The 19,832-nt window shown below is 34.0% G+C and overlaps 1 protein-coding gene across 3 annotated transcripts in view; it reads right to left on the reverse strand.

Moving 5' to 3' along the window:
• The window catches only part of LOC122007995 (tripeptidyl-peptidase 2-like), a 65,829-nt gene extending 46,496 nt beyond the window's left edge, over positions 1 to 19,333 (reverse strand). The window contains exons 1-16 of one of the 3 annotated variants that reach the window (XM_042563550.1): positions 18,973 to 19,332; positions 15,978 to 16,056; positions 15,799 to 15,872; positions 13,871 to 13,980; positions 13,706 to 13,786; positions 12,827 to 12,913; positions 12,601 to 12,743; positions 11,878 to 12,028; positions 11,672 to 11,794; positions 7,941 to 8,024; positions 7,660 to 7,847; positions 7,413 to 7,587; positions 7,193 to 7,314; positions 6,993 to 7,072; positions 6,520 to 6,578; positions 1,550 to 1,704 (exon numbers count right to left, since the gene is read on the reverse strand). In XM_042563550.1, the coding sequence (XP_042419484.1) occupies positions 1,550 to 1,704; positions 6,520 to 6,578; positions 6,993 to 7,072; positions 7,193 to 7,314; positions 7,413 to 7,587; positions 7,660 to 7,847; positions 7,941 to 8,024; positions 11,672 to 11,794; positions 11,878 to 12,028; positions 12,601 to 12,743; positions 12,827 to 12,913; positions 13,706 to 13,786; positions 13,871 to 13,980; positions 15,799 to 15,872; positions 15,978 to 16,056; positions 18,973 to 19,312 (2,051 nt within the window). In that variant the 5' untranslated portion in view covers positions 19,313 to 19,332. Of the gene's footprint in view, positions 1 to 1,549; positions 1,705 to 6,519; positions 6,579 to 6,992; positions 7,073 to 7,192; positions 7,315 to 7,412; positions 7,588 to 7,659; positions 7,848 to 7,940; positions 8,025 to 11,671; positions 11,795 to 11,877; positions 12,029 to 12,600; positions 12,744 to 12,826; positions 12,914 to 13,705; positions 13,787 to 13,870; positions 13,981 to 15,798; positions 15,873 to 15,977; positions 16,057 to 18,972 lie in introns of all 3 variants that reach the window. The other 2 variants (XM_042563549.1, XM_042563551.1) reach the window with 2 other exon arrangements.
• Positions 19,334 to 19,832: the final 499 nt, after the last annotated feature.

A 19,832-nucleotide genomic window follows, 5' to 3' on the forward strand; every position in this document is an offset into this window, starting at 1 on the left:
CAAGTCAAGACAAGCTAGATAAATAATGCTTGTTCAAGCAGTGATTCAAATTTGGTTTAGAGTTGATTGGCACGGGTAAAATTTGTTGTTTCGCCCCCCAACTGGCATGCCAGAAGTTGTGAAATCCACAAGCGAGCCGATCCATTATTGTGAGGTCATCCTTCAGTCGTGAGCTCATCCTACGTCCCGAGTTCATCCACAAGCTCATCCTTTGTCCGCAAGTTTGTCCAAATGAGACACAAGCCCATCATCTTCCATGAGTCCATCAGCAAGCAAGCCACAAGCTCATCTCCTTCATTTTTCCATCACGAGTTCATCCTCTCTCCAACTAACAACATCCTTGCCCTGACACTTGTTCTGTAGCCGCAAACAATGTAAAGATGAAAACGCAAACGACGAAACTACATAGCCACAAATGACAAAATGATTCTGGGCATCAATTTCCTCCTCTTCTCCCCTATCCTCTTCCTTCTTCTTGATGAATTTGGCACGATGGGTCAACACACCTTGGTATGGCACAACATTTTTCTTGTCCCAACTTAAGACCAACCCCATCTTCGAATGAGGTTCCAAACCTTGCTTTCAAGGACTAGGAAAACCCTCAAATGTTAATGAACAAATCGAATGATGTTGTGAATGTGTACGAGAACAAAGCTTGAAAATTCCTATTAGTAGGAATCATTGCCTAGTCCCATCTTCTCTCTCTCAGCTCCATAGTACAGATGCATAAGATGGATTTTATGTATTCTGTTTCTTCTGAACATAGATCCTTTCGTCATCATGTCTACTTCGGCATTCGGCATATAGCTTTCAAAAGCAGCTACAAGATGCATGATTGAATATCAAAAGCTTTTCAATATTTAGATGCTACATTTACTCCCAGCGTATGCCTTTTTGGCCTAGATAAAAAGAGAGAGGAGGAAGAGAGTTCAAAGAGAAAAAATATATTACCACTGCTTCACTCTGAGTTGATAGTAAAAGAGATGTACGTGAGGGAGGGAGATCCAAAATAAATGAAGTGCAGGTATGTATAATAATCATATTCAAAATGGAAAATAATCAATAAACTCCTCATAATGATCATTCTCCTTCCTCCGTTTGAACTATGTTGTGAAAATTGTACTAGTTTTTATTAGGCATATAGTGAATCTAGATTGCCTTAGTTAAGAGATAAGAAATAACTCATTAGCTCCAGGAAGATTCTAGCATGAACAAAGTGTGACTTGTTTATGTCCTAAGCATTAATTGTAAATGTTTATGTTTGCATGGATTAAACATAAACTAGATCAGTGAAACATGCCATAAGTTGGATTAAAGTGATCAACTAGCTTGGTACCCAAACCCAGTTAGAAACTAAAATATGTGAAAGTATATGCAGATGTGAGCACATATGACAGGATGAAGCACTAGATATGCACATGTAGGTGTATTGATGGATGCGTAGATTACACAATACAATAGTACTAATATTTATTAAAAATCTATAGATGCAAATGAATGTGGGTGGTAGTATAATGTATTAGAAAAACAACAAGGTTCCGAAACAAACTTGAAGTTACGCCCATTGTGTGTCAACATCAGATATTCAGGAGCACGGATGACTTCTCCATCACTTGAATATAACTGTACACATTCCTCAAAAGGGACCAAATCCTCCAAATTACTTGCATCCTCGTGAAACTTGGGTTCAACTTGAACAGACCACTAGGCAAATAGAAATATTAACTTTAGCTTCTAAAACAAGGGGAAATGATTACAACAAAACTTCAAATTAAATAACACAAATAATAATCAACAGAAGAGTAACTTTGGTTCCAATTTCTCATAAACTAATGAAAACAGAAACTAATCATGGTTGTAACACTGATTCTCTATGTGAAATACATAACTGTCAAGATAACAACTGATACTTCTAGGTAATTTTTGTAGCAAAACGAGTAGCCATCTGTTTTACTGACCTATTGAACATGAATAGATCAGGGCTGGATGTGAATCTCGACACCTTTGACATAATTAACCAATTTGATCCCATTCATATCTGTCACTCTGTCTTGACACAATATTTGAACACCACACAGATAAGTATTTTCAAAATGCTTTTCTTTATTTTGGCCTGGTGTGACAACTGAGTTCGTACAACTTCTAAATATTGTGACCTTCATATTTTTAATAGATATATTCATGCAAATTCAATAGCACACCATTTTGTTCAAGTAACTAGAATGTGAATGTTGAAGTGGAATGTGTTAATTAAACTACACTTCATGATGGGTATCCACATCAAAGAGGCTCATGAATTGCAAAATCTAGAACTGCAGGAAAAGATAGTTAGGTTTAGTTTAAATTGATTCATGTGCCTCCGTCACTGTCTAATTAACTAGGAAGTTGAATATAATTTCCTAACCTTCAAAAAATAACTCATCCAAAAATTTCATTTAGATAAAAGAAAGTTTGGGAAAAGGGAGCCTTGGCGCAACATTAAAGTTATTGCTTTGTGACCAAAAGATCACAAGTTCGAATCCTAGAAACAGCCTCTTGCAAAAAGCAGAGTAAGGCTACGTATAATGGATCCTTCCCCGGGACCTGCATAGGGGAGCTTCGTGCACCGGACTACCCTTTTTTTTATATAAAAGAAAGTTTGGCATCCTTCATGTTATCTATCCATAGTTTCATACCAAGGAGTTCATCCTAGGCAAAAATATTTAACAAGCTAATATACAATTTTATATACAATTTTGTGTCTTTTATGTTTTTCAATGAGGCAAATATTCAATAAATGAATCCATTAAACTATTGTGCTAATGCTAGATTGTTCCCCGAAAGGAACGCATTGCAGGGTCCGATTGTAACGTCTCGGCAAGGATCGCTACATCTCCAGAACTCAGGTGTAGTGCTAAATATGCAAGAGTTCGCGTTACAGGGTCCGACTGTAACGTCTCAGCAAGGACCGCTACATCTCCATGAGAACTTGGTGTAGTGTTAAATAGGCAAGAGTTCTCACACCATAGGTTTGATAAGAACAAATATGATAGGAAAACAAATAATCTAAGATTTGTAACATAGAACATAAGAACTCTCACTGGTAAATCAATCGAGATAGTAGATATGATGATTAGGAGAAAAATTAGTATTTTATGTGTACAAGAGACAAAATGGACAGGCGAGAAGGCAAAGATGATAGAGAACTCGGGTTTTAAGTTATGGTACACTGGAAAGAGTAAAGCAAGAAATGGAGTAGGTATTATTGTCAATAGTTTGTTAAAGGATGAAGTTGTAGAAGTAGTTAGAAAAGGAGATAGAATTATAACCCTTAAAATAATAGTGGTGAAAGAAACTATGAAAATAATTAGCGTATATGCACCACAAGTAGGATTAGATGAAGCTACCAAATCAAGGTTTTGGGAGGACTTAGATGAAATATTACAAAATATTCCACCAAATGAAATGATTTTAATAGGAGGTGATCTAAATGGGCATGTCACTCTAGGAATATGAGAGAGTACATGGGAGTTATGGGTTTGGAACGAGGAATGAGGAAGGGAAAGTTATATTAGATTTTGCGATAGCATATGACCTTATATTAGCTAATACGTTTTTTAAGAAAATAGAAGAACACTTAATCACATTCAAAAGTGAGAATAATAAATCACAAATTGACCTTCTTATAGTTAGGAAGAAGAATAGAAAGATTTGTAAAGATTGCAAAGTCATCCCTGGAGAAAGCTTAACTACCCAACATAGAGTAATAGTGTTGGATATATACCTCAAACATAGTATCAATAGAAAGAAAATATATACAATTCCTAGAATTAAGTGGTGGAAGTTAAAAGATGAGAAGCAAAATATATTTAAGGAGAAGGTAGAAGTACAAGCATTAGGTGAAATATGCAATGACTCTAATACAGCATGGGATAAGATGGTATCAAAGTTGAAAATAGTAGCTAAGAGTGTATTCGGTGAGTCAAAGGGACATGCACCACTAAGTAAAGAATCTTGGTGGTGGAATAAGAAAGTACAAGAGAAAGTGAAGGAAAAATGAATAGCTTATAAGGAATTATATATTTGTAAGAACGAGGAAAACTTAAAAAAATATACAATAGCCAAGAAAGAAGCTAAGAAAGTAGTGAGTGAAGCAAAAAATGAAACTTTTGAACGATTATATGAAAAATTGGATACAAAAGAAGGGGAAAGAGACATTTATAGAATAGCTAAAGTGAGAGAAAGGAAAACAAGAGATCTTAGCCAAATAAAATGTATTAAAGATAAATGTAATAAGGTATTAGTAAACGATGAAGAAATAAAAGAGCGGTGGAAGAGGTATTTTCATCAACTTTTTAATGAAGGTTTAGGTGACCAACTTAACTTAGGTAATTTAAGTAGGTCAAATGAGCATAGAAATTTTAATTTTTATCGTAGAATTCAAACTTCAGAAGTAAAACAAACTTTAAATGAGATGCACAATAGAAAAGTCGTTGGACCAGATGATATTCCGATAGAGGTATGGGAAACAAGGTATTGAATGGCTTACAAAATTATTTAACATGATATTGAAAACGAAAAAAATGTCTGATCAATGGAAGATAAGTACTCTAGTTCCCTTATATAAGAACAAGGGAGACGTACAAAATTGTGCAAACTATAGGGGTATTAAACTAATGAGTCGTACTATGAAACTTTGGGAAAAGTAATAGAAAAAGATTAAGGTTCATGCCTGAAAGGTCGACAATAGAAGTTATACATATTCTTAGACAATTAATTGAAAAATATCGGGAGCAAAAATGCCCGGAACCGAGAGATTTAAATATTTAGGATCATTTTTGCAAAATGATGGAGGGATTGAGATAGATGTCTTACATAGAATACAAGCAGGATGGATGCAATGGAGGAGAGCATTGAGTATTTTATATGACCGTAAAGTACCTCTTAAACTTAAAAGTAAATTCTATAAAACCGTAGTTAGACCTACTATGTTATACGAAGCTGAATGTTGGGCTATGACTCGAGCACATGAGCAGAAGATGAGAGTTGCAGAGATGAGGATGTTAAGGTGGATGTGTGGACATACGAGGATGGACAAAATAAGAAATGAGAACATTAGAGAGAAAGTCGGAGTTGCATCTATTGAGGAAAAACTCCGAGAGACACGTTTAAGATGGTACGGACATGTACTTAGACGACCAATAAATGCTCTAGTTAGGCGATGTGAAACTATGATAAACATACATATCAAACGAAGAAGAGGAAGACCAAAAAAAAGATTTGGTTAGCAACAATAAAACAAGATAAAATTTATTTAAATATAGATGATGATATAATAGGAGATAGAGCTCAATGGCGTAAAAGGATTCATACAGCCGACCCCACCTAGTGGAAAAAACTTGGTTGTTGTTGTTGTATATGTTTTTCAATGAGGTCTCAAATAATTAGCTCAACTATAATTTATGTCATGACAAGTTAAATTACAAAAATATCCTAAAGTGATTTCCTCTTGTCAGCCAACAATATATGTCAACATTAGTATCAGACAGTGTATATTTGTCACAGATGGAAAACATCATCATTTTCACATTTATCAGAGACAAACTTAATTCTTTATCTAAGCCCATTTACATTTTCGTCTTTTCATGTTCCATGAAGATTCATTTAATATGAAATTCATGTCCCTACTTATAGGTATGATGACTGTATTCGAACATGCCTGAACCATCTGTTTATTAACTGCTAAAGGCCAAGCCTACCACGTAGCCAACAGTGAGAAACTACAAAGTCGCCCACAATCCAGGTTTTTCATAGCATTTAGTCACACGTTATTGTGCCACCACAGTGATCAAACAAGAACTAGCATATTTGTCTATTTAGGCTTTTAAATCATGTGCTGTGCCTATTGAACCGTAACATCATTTCGCCCACAAACCGACACTTGAAACTCCTTCAAGACTCAAGATAAAGCAAGGGCGAGATTTCCGGCCTTCCACAAGTTGTGACACAGTGGGAGGGGCACTTCCAGCCTTCCACAAGGGCAACTAGAAGTGAAAACTAGAGTTTTGCAATAAGGCTTCCACGAAGAGCTTCTATGATGAGATGACTTGCCGAGTATAGAGCTTCCAGCCTCATCGATGACCAGACACTTCTACTTGCCTAATGCAAGTCACAGTGGGATGCGCGGGTTAAGTTTCTGCAATAGGATGACTCATGAAGCAAACATGAGGATTGTTTCCATTTTGGTGTGTTTTTCAAGGTAAACCAACCCCACCTCCTCCTATGCATTTCTTCATCTTAGTGTTCATCTACTGGATCCAATCTTGAATTAGTATCGCAGCTCCTTCCTTTTCCTTCATGGTTCCCTATCAACACAGCTAGCATGGCATTGGCACTGTATCATTCTGGCCGAGGATCGATCCATTATAGTGATAAATCAACAAATGTTCATGAGTGATGGTACCATCATTGACCAAATGTTAAATATTAGATATATGACATAAAAAGTGAGTTATTCTTTGAGATAATATAACAGCTTACCTCACTAGCTTGGTCACAAGCATTAGCTCCTCTCAAATAGATTCCTCGAAAAGTTGGAGCTGCCATCCATAAATTTTAGAATAATTAAAACCAGTTTTTCTTCAATATTTCATTGTCGAGTAAATATTGAAGTTGGAAAGTTCAGTAGCAATATTTTTCCATCTTCCATTGATTACTTTGAACAGAACAAAAATAACCACCAGCAGTTAAAAGGAAAACAAATGGAGTAATTTATAACAACCTACATTGAGCTATGCATGTTCTATTTGGTCCTCAAAAGCAACATTCACAAAATCAATATATTTAGGTCAGCATTCACAATCCTCAAAAACAAATATGTATTGTGCCTTCTGGCATTGACTCAAAATAGCCTAGAACATTTTAAAATCTAAAAAATTAATAATACCTTTGCATATGTACATCAAGTCATCAATTTATAAGGATTGCAATCCAAAAAAAAAGGAATAACTCACTTGATTTTCCAGCTTCATTGACTGTAATATGATAGGAAATAGATGGAAGATCCTTAGACTGCTGGACATATTCATAAGCTCTGACATGTGAAACAAAAAAACCATAAGATTCAAAGGTATTACAAATTAAAACTACCAATTTGAAATATCAATGGTAGGCTCATCATAAAGAATCAAAAGAAAGAAAAAACTGAAGTAACCTGTCAATTTGCAAAAGCCCCTGGCCGGTCGTTAGCTTCTCTTCAGCCCCATCACCTATAGAAATAGTAGTGTTCTCCAGTGCTCTCCGTACATTGTATGGACTGACTATGATTCCTTCAGCCTAACATTCATAAAGGAAAAGCTAATATTTTTTTCTTCACGAGAAACTTAATTTGCAAAAGAGAGACAAACAACAAACAAATTGAGAAAATTACAAACCTTCATTGCACTGATAAGAAGTGTAACACCTCCGCATGCAGATGGTGATGCCATTGAAGTTCCATTCATAAGCATACGCCTCTGCAGAGTCCACGTGGGCACTGGTGCCACAGCTGCCCCCGGAGCACTTATGCACACACCCAGATCTCCATCAGCTGTTGGGCCTCTACTAGACCTGTCAGATATCAAGCAAACTCCCAAGTGAGTTAATAAGGTTGCATTTCTTAGAGCCAACTGCAACTATTACCATGTATATTCCAAACCCTCAGCTGGAGGGTCAACAACGCAATGAGCTCCAGCCGCCATTGCAGGAGAAACGTATGCACCAACACCAATTATGCTTGTTGTGGTGCCACCTGGTGCACCAACTGTTGTTAATGCAGGCCCACTGTTCCCAGCACTGCTAATAAATATCAGATGATGCTTGTCTACAGCCTAAAGATACAATTTAGAATTTAATTAGTGTAGTTTAGAAAACATTAAATGGATTAAAAGGTGCAAGGCATATTAAGATACAAAACATACTACCTCTTTAACAAGATCAACAAATCTCCCATAATCAGGGAGCAAAGTGGGCTCTCCATAACTCATATTAATGAGATCACACTTATGCTGAAAAGAATCATATTAGATGTCCATCAAATTAGAAGAAATGCAAGTGTCAAGACTTATTTTACCACTAGACCCTCTTACAAAGGGTAAAGGTAATAACAATAACTCAGATAAATAACAAGTACTAACAATGAGATTTACAAGATAACTATTACTGATTGTTGTTTCCCTTAGATGAAGTGTCTCTAAAAGGCACGCTTGCAATTTTACTGACTAATGAAATCATGCAGTCTATAATTTACGTCACTATCTGTGATGCATGAAACATTGTCAATGGGAATTAGGCTAGCATGTAGCCTTTCAAAGAAATTTATTCCAATGGGCAACTCTGAAATCATCAATTAACACCACTTGAAACTTGGTTTTTTAATCTCAATCTCTAGCTTAAAGGAACTCACCTCAAACTGCCAACATTTCCAAATTGAACAGAGTTGATGACCTTCATCCAGTTTCAAACTCTTCATATGTACTAAGCCAAGGTGTTTTGCCTCTACCGTAGCAAAGGAAGTTATTAGTTTCTCAAGAGTCAACATGTGCAAATCTTCTTTACATTGAGCTTGATATCCATGAAGATTAGCTTGGGAAGTGAATTTTCATGTCTATGTTTCAACTCTGACTTTTTATATGTGAGCTTAAACAGCATCAAAAAATATCAAGAAGCTCCAACTTCTGTACTCATTTGCAAGGACCCTCCACTGCTTTCAGGGAGATCACTGCATTCTGGATTACTTCAAATATGATGCTTCTTTCTTCTTGCCCTTGGAATCATCACATGAATTTAGTAGGTCAAATACAAAGGCATTGAGGACACACATACAGAAGAAGACTTGTGACAATACATAGACTTCTGTGTAACAACTCTAGGGAAGAGTCTGAGCATTTTGAAGAATTCCTCAAGTTCCCTTCCTTTGTCCCTGTCCACCTTCGTGAGTGCCGCACACACAAAGTTTTATAGTGATAGTGAGTAGGGTTGAAATATTTTTCCGTTATAGCTCTTGTGAATAAGCATATAGATTCTTTGCCACAATCTTTGTTTTACTCATTGATTAAATATTGTAATGCAACTTCTATTCAGTCGACTAGGGGTGTCAATACAGCATGTCTGGTCTACATTTAATTGGTTAGAGCAGAACCTAGCATAGGCAAAACAAGTGGCCTCATGTTTTTTCTAATATATATATATATATAAAGTAAATATATACGTATTTCAGACTACTAGTAACCTACCTATGTATCTTCTATATCTCGTACTAAAAGGGATCAAGGTCCACATATTCCAGGTCATGAATAGTTTAGCTCAATTAGCATTTCTAAAGTCCAGCTCATACTGTTCTGCAAGAAAAAGTGCTTCTAGAATTTTTTACAATAATAAATTGTGCTGCCCTAATAAAGTCAACTTTCCTCGAGGGATAAAATTCATTCATGAGAAAGATTTGTCTGCATCTTCAGCTTTAGATCATCCTAATATTGATAAACATCCCTCTTAAATCTCATGATAGTATGTGGTCAAAAAAAAATTATGTCAGTGATAGGGAGGGGAAGAGAATGGAGATACTACAAAAGAGTAGGAGAATTGAAGGACATTGATGGAGTGAGATAAGGATGCCGAAGGGATAATTTCTCCAAATCATGGACCTTGTTGGAGTTGTGATTTATCGATAGCAAGAAGCAAACAAGTATGAGGTTAGGGCTTAGGGGAAGTTACGTTTTTTTTCCCATATAAGATAGTCTTTTATTAGACAGCTAATTAATAGATATAATATATTAATTAATTTCTATTATTTATAATTTATTATAAATTATATTATAATTAATTATTTACTTATAATTAATCATAATTACAAGTAAATAGTTATTAATAAATAATTCATCATAATTATAAGTAGATAGATGTCAAAAAATAATTATAAGTATATAATTAATCATAAGTAATAACTTATAAAAGTTATACTAAGTTTAATAAGATTAATATAAATATTTAACATATCAATTTTCATACAAGATGCCTTTAACAATTTGAAATTTATTGCTCTTAAATATTAATATAAATGTATAGATTTATATTTCAAAGTAAATAAGTCACAAAACCATATTACTACAGGACAATATGGCATGGCATGATACCGAAATTGTATCATTCCAACTAAAGACCAAAATTTTGACACAACTCAAGATTTGGAACCTTGATTAGCAATGGTGCTAGGCAAAATTATAAGCATGATCTTTGTCTTTTTCTTACAAGAAGCACCAAAGCAATGTTAATCTAGCCTTAATCAGTAATATCTTCCAACAAGCATTAAAGAGATTCTTGATGTCTTCACTAGGTTGCTCGTATCAAGGCTCAGCACATCCCATGCATCCAAATCTTCATGACAGAGAAACATCCAAGATGAGACCCAATACACACTCAACCAGCAAGTTCATCCTACTTTCCAAGATGAAGAAACATGCTCATATTGTTTCTAATGTTGAATCTTGTTGTATTGTTGTTGCTTCCAATGTCATTCCTTAATGATAATTATTGATATGCTAAATCTTGCACATCCATGTTGATATAAAGCATTCCTTAATAATTCTTTCTCTTCAACGGGATTCCATTATAGACAATAAGCCTTAATCGTATTTTTCATTATTGAATTTGATCTTAGAGCATAATGACATAATTTTGGTACCATGTCATGTTTACTCTCAACACACTTCAGGGTGATTTAATGCATATTTAGAAATTTGTTTGAATGAAAAAATAAAATAATCTATAATCCTCTTCCATATAGCTTGTTTACCTCCAAATATACGCCAATAACTATTGCAAAACTAATTGATGTGAGCAACAAGCATAAACGCAATGAGCACCCAATGTGTATGTTTTCCTAATACCAAAATGAAATTTGTGCATTGGATAGTAGCATTGGTTCTTGCAATATCATATTTTGATAGATTTCATAATTTTCCTAACTCCATATATGTATTAAGAACATCTATGTATTCACATTCACAGATATCTTAACTAACCACTAAGAAGTCAACTTAAGATAGCACAATTAAAACTGAGAGTGCCACTCCTCTTTGCTATTGTTGGTTTCTAATATCATTTCTCTTTGCTATTCTAGATCTCTAGGTTGGTACATCTTGTCTACTCCTCCCCTCTCTCTTTAACTTTCGTCTACTCCTTATGATCAGCAGATGGAATCAAAGAGTGAATCATGGAAGAGAATCCTGTTGTCCCAATTCATACCATCTATTGGTGTTTCTCGTCTTCCCTTTCCACTTGTTTTAATGTAAGTATCGATATCAATAGGCAAATGATAATACATATAAACCATGCTGATGATATCAACTGCACTTGAAACAGTACTGTCATTGCAATAAGAATGAGAGTGCTTCACTCACGTTAAACACCACTTTGATTCAATAAGAATGGTACTGACTACAAAAAAATATCAACCAAAATTTCTTACTAAATATAAAATCACAGTAAATCAAAGGGGGAAATCTCAAGTAATCACAACTATCAAAACTTGACTTAATTTTAATTTAAGTGGGTTAGAAAGACCTTAGTTCAAAGATTCTACTTGGATCGGATAACTTGTAACTTCAGGGGTGATTACCAGAATAAATTTGACTACATGTCTAAAAATTAAGCCAACCTCAACTGCAGCTATTAATGCTCGAGTAAGACCAGTTCCTGTTTCCATGGAGCCTAGGCGTGTATCTCCAATCTTGCATGATATCAATTGGGCTCCAGGAGCAACTCCATTCAGCAATGGTTCCTAGATGATAAATGCATGATGAAAACAAAAACTAATTGAAGAAAATAACCACAGTATTATATTTATTTAAAAATGTATGACACCTCAGGATGGTAGGCTGTTGCAATGCCAGCAACATGTGTACCATGGGGCGAGCAATCTGTTACTATACTTATGAGATTACCATCATCATAAACATTTGTGACAAAGGAACAAGCGTCCAGCTTACTGAAGATACCAAATTTCCGTTCAGTCCTGCACATTTAGTTCCCAATTGGATAACCATTGAGCATGTCAAAAAACAATAACACTCCCAAAAGAAGAAAGAACAATGAATAGATATCATCAGGCAAAGCTAGATGATATCTGAAAAAGTTCATAGTATGGATGAATTTGTAAAAATGTAGCTATTCTTAAAATAATAATAATAGTATGATAAATATGAAGTATATAATTACAATTAGAAAACCAAATCATGTTTTGTGGCAAACTTGGTAGGAAGGCTTTCAGTAGCTGAGAATCCTGATAATCCTGAAGCTCAAGCAAAAAAAAAAAATGACAGTAAAGTTCATCTTAGATACTATCATGACCATCTATTCATCTTAGATACTATCATCTCCAATCTTAGATACTATCATCTTAGATATTATCAATGAAAATGCAACAAAAAATGTGTCAGTCAACTCTCATACAAGCAAAAAACTAGTATTTCTTGCTCTTGATTTAGCAAAACATTCATACTCTAAAGTAAAACAAAAGGACATACAGTATCATAAGTAGAAACATTAGCAACTGAAAACAAGTCAGCACTGACAAATTGAACAAACCTATAATTTGTCAAAGGAATAAAATCAGCAAGTTTCCCTTTATCAGGAGTATCCTCTAGGCTCTGTGTGTCCACAGCCACCCTCCAAAAATCACCATCATTCCAGGCAACAACATCGATAATGGGCCCTTTGTCATCATAGCTCTAACATTGAAACACGAGAAAGTACCTTAAATCACTATGGAGAATAAGAAAGTTAATTATAATAACAAAGTAAGCTTTCCTACTTCAGCTTGCTTCCTCAGAAAATCAAGTCTATTCTGAAGATCCTCATGAGCCTTCTTTAACATCAAATCTTCTAATTTTACATGCTTCTGCACAAATGCATAAAAATATGATTTTTATATCCACTCATTGACCATTACACAATTAAAAAAAAATCTAGAGCAAATAGAGAAACAATTTTTTTAAAAAAATGTACAATCAGTACTTCAACGAACTTCACTTTGCCCACTCCATAAATTGAACAAAAACAGATCAAAAGATGAAAAACAAATTAAAATTACAATACAGAGTGACCCTTCGAAGGGTTATGAATGACCTCACATCTTGAAAATTATAAAGATTAGCTTAACTGTTTAAGAGATTCCAAATTTGGTAATTTAACTATTTGACTAAATACAGAATATGAACCAGTGAACTACAACTCCACATGATTTTTTCTGTCATTTATCTTTTAACTTGTGGATTGGTCAACTCTAGGAAAATAAATGTTGGAATGTTATCTGCCATTGAACCAAATGGAGGAATGGAATGGATGAATGTCTTGGAAAGTGAGCGAGATTAAGATCTATTATTACTGCAATAAATGATGTCATGTTTCAAAAGATACTCAACACAAAAGTCATGTTTCATGAAGCACATTCAACAAAAAATGGAAAGTGAGAAAATGGCTAAGAATGAATAGAAGACATTATGTCAGAGTACTATGTAAAATAACACAAACCTTAAGGAATCTTACTGAACACCAAAAAGTAGATGACAAACTGAATGAAACAGTTAATGCAGACAGTGGAGAAAATTTACCATTTAACTTAAGATAGATAGATAGATAGGAAATAGCAGATAGAGATAATTGAGCATTTGCTAACTATTGTTATTAAGACCTTCTCAAACTCATTCAGCTGCCTTAAAGCCTCTGAAATTGCTTCCTGATTCTTTTCGTCCCATTTCTTCTTTCTTTCTTTCTGTGTTATATGTGGAAGGCCAACAAGTAAACAAAAATATACAAGTATAATATGAAAAATGTAGACACAAGTAGGAAGATACACCTTTAACCGTGAACAAAGTGTGCTGGTGAACAACTCGTAAATTAATCTGGCTCCAACATGCCATTCCTGAGATGGATTCTTCCATGAAGGATTCACAACCAAACGTCTTCCTAGATGTTAATAGATGAATAAATAAGACAAAAGATAATAAAAGAAAAGAAATCTAAAGTACAATATGAAGACCATAAAAATTATTAGTGATTTAGCATGTAGCAACTTGCTTGAAAATATAGAGAAGCAGCCAAGAAGACACAAAAAAGTAAAATTAAAGAGTTCTATTATTTAAGATTGAGTGCACGAGTCAAGAGACCTCACTGCGAAGATATGATGCTAAATGAAGTTAAATTTAACCAACTAATTTGTCGCATAAGTAGTATCATTTAATCACTGTACTATACTTACACTTAATATGCTTCATCATGTACTGAATTATGCTGAAATAAATTTAAATACACTCCTTCAATTCCCTTCCACTTTAAAATTTTAGAGTTACATATTGATCCAGTACTCAATATGATTCAATATGTGAAAAAAGATTGTTGAGATGAGTCCAAATGGGTTTATTCACTTAATTCTATTCCATATATAGAGTGTTGGTAATTTAAAAAATGGTATCTCTCAATTGCGCCACATGGCACGGCATGAGATTTCAAATGGTGACTATTACAACACTCCTCTGTACATAAGTTAGAAATATGTATCAAACTAATTGATTTGGCAAAAATAATTGCAAGTTCATCTTTTGAGTTGAAAGTAGCAGGGATTTTTCTTGCGCATCTATGTATCTCATATAAAATTGCAATTGACCTCAAAATGCTTGGTAAGCTCATAAATAATAATAACTAGCAACATAGATACATGCCTGTTTGTCACAATTCGTAATTGGCTAAAAGTAAGTGACCATTAGCCCAAAGTAGGCGACTCAAGACTCCTCTACAAGAGTTTAACCCACATTATCCCAGAGGAAGCATGAGCCATAACTGCATTCAGCTTTAGAGCTTCATGAGGCCTACATTTTATTTTTAGCTCTTCCATGTTACTATATTTCACAGACACAAGAACAATAACTGAAAGTAGATCTCCTATGACTATCATTACATGCTCACATTGGACCAAGCCACTAAATTTAATTACCTACTCTTCACTCTTCTATGTTACTATATTTCCAAAAATAAGTACAATAATAGGAAGCAGATCTCCTATCATTACATGCTCCTACATAGTGCTAAAGAAGGATTCACTCTTAAGATAACCATTTCTTTTCTGAAGTACATGAGATCCTTTTAGATAATGCAGGATTCTTAAAACTACTAATTATTGAAAAAGTCACTATTAAACTTTTGAATAAATTGTCTTAGATATAACTAATAAAACAGAAATCTGGTTTAGTCATAGAACTACCATAAGCCACTGGCCTTTATGTTTCAATATAATTGCATTATTTTGGAGGTGCAGCTATATTTTAGAATTTTAGCTTCTTTGCAGCTACTTAGTTTTTCTTCATTTTTTACAATTCTGCCAATCTATAGCAACTGTTTTTTATTTTAATAAATAAATATACATGCATAACTATATATAATTTGGATATGCATCATTGCCTCTCTAATGATATTACAACACAAATGGTACCTACAAAAATAACCATCTAGTATACACATAAGTAGAAGTATGAAAATAGAGACAAGACTCGTTGCCACTCCATAATCCTGGTACTAGATGGACCATTTGTTGCAAACTTTTATAGTTTGTGGGACTAACAAGTGCCTAACACACCAAGTTCTATCTGAAGTCAAAAAAGAAGGATACGAATAGGAAAAGACAAATATGTAAAAATAGAATAACTTTCTTCACTTAAATTGCTTTTTAATTTCCTAAATTGTATCAAATAGAAAAATGGTTAAAGAACCAACTGGCTAATGCAAACTAACCAGATGCCCCAACAAATGAACCATCGACATCAGCTTTCACCACATTGGAGGTGTCGACATCACCACTTCCAGTGCTGAAATACAATAAATAAATGATAGAAAATGAACTAAGAATTTGTAGACAAATTTCCAGTCAATGCTAGCAACACATATCAAGCACTTCCAAATGTTGAAATTACCAGTCAAGTATGTCAATGATCTTTGGTTTTCCATCTGATGTCACCTGCAAACCAGCAGCTGCTGGGTCTACACCAGAATCTGTCAAAATATTACAGGTTGGTAAGTAACCATTACTCATAATCAGTAAAGCAAACCACCATTTCATAGAAAAAAAAATCATTCTAAAAATAAGTTAGAAAAACAATAATGTATTTGGTACTGGAAAAAATATAGTTCCCTCCCCATCTGTAATACTAACACATCATAATTCCTCAATATCCAAATGAAGAAACCTAGATAAATAATAATGAAACGTGCAATTAAAGTGTCATCATAATCTAAAACATTTTGCTTATGCTATAGAAATTATACAGTGAATGATACTGATTATCACATAACTGATTCACTTTGCCCTACTAAAGAAACCAAGTCAATTTTGTTAATTCATGTAAATAAAAAAAAACAGGTTTGACTTTTCAATAGTGGAAATTTCTCTAGCATTTAATTACTCGTATGAAACATTTGTGCACATGCAATGCAACAGTTTGTCCCTATATTCACTCAGAAAGAAAGAAAAACGACCAACAACATTCATTTTAAGGGCAAATTTTGACAATACGGATAATAATTACACTTAATGAAAAGATAAAACTGCACAACCATCATCACATAAAATTTAGAAACTACTTGTCAATACTACAAGAAAACAAGTGTGTCAATAAAACAAGAAAACAAGTGTCAGTAATACAAGAAAACAAGTGTGTCAACACTAATAACAAAAATAGAGCAACAATCATTTCAGATCTCAAATATTGAACTATAAAAGTATATATCGACAAACACTAGAAGTAAATGTTCAACCAAAATCAAACTTGGAGGATCTAACACTACAACCAGAAACCAGAACAATGTGTAATGATGGTTACTGTATTATTATAAACAAATTAAAACATCAAACTTCATTGAGGTGACTGAAACATATGGCCACTGAGTATCAATAGAGTTGGAATGACACCAAAAAATTATCCAATTTAATTTTTCCGTGTCATAAATTGTTATAAAACTTTTATACAACCAAGTTAGATTTAACTGATAAATTGTATTTTTGGCATCAAGTTGAAGTCAAATTGTGTCTGGATGGAATCCTTTGAATAAGCATAAAGATTAGAGTCACAAGGGTTCAAACCGGGATCAGCTTAGATTTATTTTGGGAGACTTGCGGTCAAACCAAATTTCTATATGGAGATAGTCCAATTTAGTCAAGAAGGGACGAATGACGAGAAATTTTTAGGAATTGGGGGTTACATATATTTCTCGCCCTCTTTATTCTCTCCCACATGTCCTCACCCAACACTAGTGCGCCACCTCAGAACCTGATCTCTACTCTCTCATGCTTTTCTCCGACATCACCAAACATCTCAAGCGCCACACATGCGTTGCTAACATCCGTCGATCTCCCTAACTTCCCCCTCCCTCTTAGTCTCCTCATTTTTCTTGTTTCCTTTTCCCTCTTTCTTCAGGATGTAAAGCTTAAAGTGAAATAATAAAGATTATAAATAATAAAAAAAATACTAAAACGTAAAACTTTGAGACAACCCTTATACTACAGTACCTAACCACGCCCATGATTGTGGTAGTGAATGGTCACCCTTAGTCAATAATTATTTGTGTGAGAGCCATATGTCATTCTATATCCCCAGAGAGAGCTTTAACCCAGATGTCTAATGATATTATTACGCTTTGAGGACCTAACACCACCCACTAGAAATTCACTTCTTAGTGGATTATTGGTGATAGTTTTATTGATAGTTGATTTATTAATATTGACTAGAAGATGATAATTAAAAGTATATTAACTTGTGATAAAAGATAGCGATAAATAAGAGGAACAGTTGGTTACTTTAATTGATGATAAATAACTGAAATGAAAATAAGAGTTGAACATATATATATATATATATATATATATATATATATATATATACTTGAAGATGTAATATAAATGGTGAGTTATCTAATGTACAATCAAGTATATCTTTCATGTTTACCCATTTGTGCTCACTTTTTTCTTTATCTTGGCCCAATTTTGCAAGCAAAGGTAGTTTTATAGTTGCTCTCAACCATTATATAAAGTTGCACAGAGATCCTTAATATGTTGATTTAGGATTTAGGATTTAGGTTTTAATTGATACCTTATATATTTTTTTCATATATTTTTTGGTATTGTATGGTTTCTCTGTATCTTCTACGGAAAAAAATGAATATATATTGTTTGATAAAAATTTCATATTTAATGATTGTTGGCATGGCTCTTGATTTTCTATTATGACACTGTCTCCAAGAGGGTGTCATGGGATAAGTAACAAAGGAAGCACATCTAGATTGAGAGATGGACTAATCTTTAACTATATTAGCAAAATGAGTAAATAATATTAAGGTCATAATACTCAAAATCCACCATTCCTAATGTAGATTAACTTGGATTATCAATCTATTCTAAGAAATATGATGTTAGAGGAAATTAATAGGGATCAGCATGAAATTGATTGAAATTTGAGAACTCAAGTCAGAAATGAAAATCAACATTTCTGTGCAATCAACATCAATTTTTGAGGAAAGACAAATTTGGAAAAAAAAAAAAAGGAAAATTAAATATTTATGAAAATTAATAGTATATAGGTATTTAATACTTCACTACTAGCATTAAAAAATATATCTTATGATATTACCATTACCAAGTAATAACTACTAGTATGAGTTATTAGAGAAATTAACTAGTATATCAATATATATTAAAATGCTGCTTACATAGAAACTCATATTTACAGAGCACACGGCACACCAACCTACTTGCAAAAAATGAAGCGAGAGAACCAACTCCATGATGTTCTTCGGTGTCAAGGGGTCCAACAGATAATCACTTTATAACCATCCGACAGAAAAAGTTACTTCTATAACTTAGTTTCAGCATCTAATTCGCTCAGGTTGCTCGAAAAGAAACGAAAGAAAACCCACCAAAAATGGCGACGAGGACGCCCCTCCCATCGTACGTAGGGTGGGCTTCAAGAAACCGATCGGCTCCGATCTCTTTCTTGGGCATGAGTGAGGCCAAGAAGGTGGATTCGGTGAGCTTGAACGGGGATCTGCTGTTCTCGGACTTCACTTCGCGGGGCGGAGGGAGGAGGGGCGAAGATGCGGGAGAAGAGGAGGAGGGAGGAGGCATCGCCCTTTTGGTGTCCCCGTTAAGCCTCACCTTTGGCCGGGAGAGGAGAAGAACGGAGGGTGATGGCGGAATAAAATACGAGAAAGACCTAATGTCGGCTTTATATTGACTGTGAGTTGCTGCCGACCGCATCTTTCTGATTCGTTTAGGAAGTTAGGGCGGATTCTCGTATGCAGACTTTGTGCGAGGTTATAGTCAATTGTTATTCTATGTTTTTTAATGCACAATATTTTTATTGGGCGTAATCAAATTTAAATAATAATATCAATTCAAAGCCCTATTTGATTTTTAATTTCTTTTTAGTTTATAGTTTTAAAAAATAACATAAAACTATTAAAGATAAATATTAATTTCACCTTTAATAATTTTTCAATATATTTTTAAAATAATTTTAAATATTTATCTATCCTTTTAACTTTGATAATTTTTCAAATCGCGCAATTGAGGTTGGAGAGGATCCAAGATGCAATTTTTTTTTACCCATCTGGTAAAATTTACTTTTTCCTATCTTTTATTTTACTCTCTTCTACTTGCCATAAATGTTTTTTTCTCTTTTCTTTTTACACATCTCTTTCCTCTTAAATTTTATTAGATTTTCTTCTTTTTTTTCTCTATTTTATACAAAAAAACACGGTGATACTAATATTTAAAA

This window comes from Zingiber officinale, chromosome 8A, assembly GCF_018446385.1.
Source record: "Zingiber officinale cultivar Zhangliang chromosome 8A, Zo_v1.1, whole genome shotgun sequence".
Classification (NCBI taxonomy): Eukaryota; Viridiplantae; Streptophyta; class Magnoliopsida; order Zingiberales; family Zingiberaceae; genus Zingiber; species Zingiber officinale.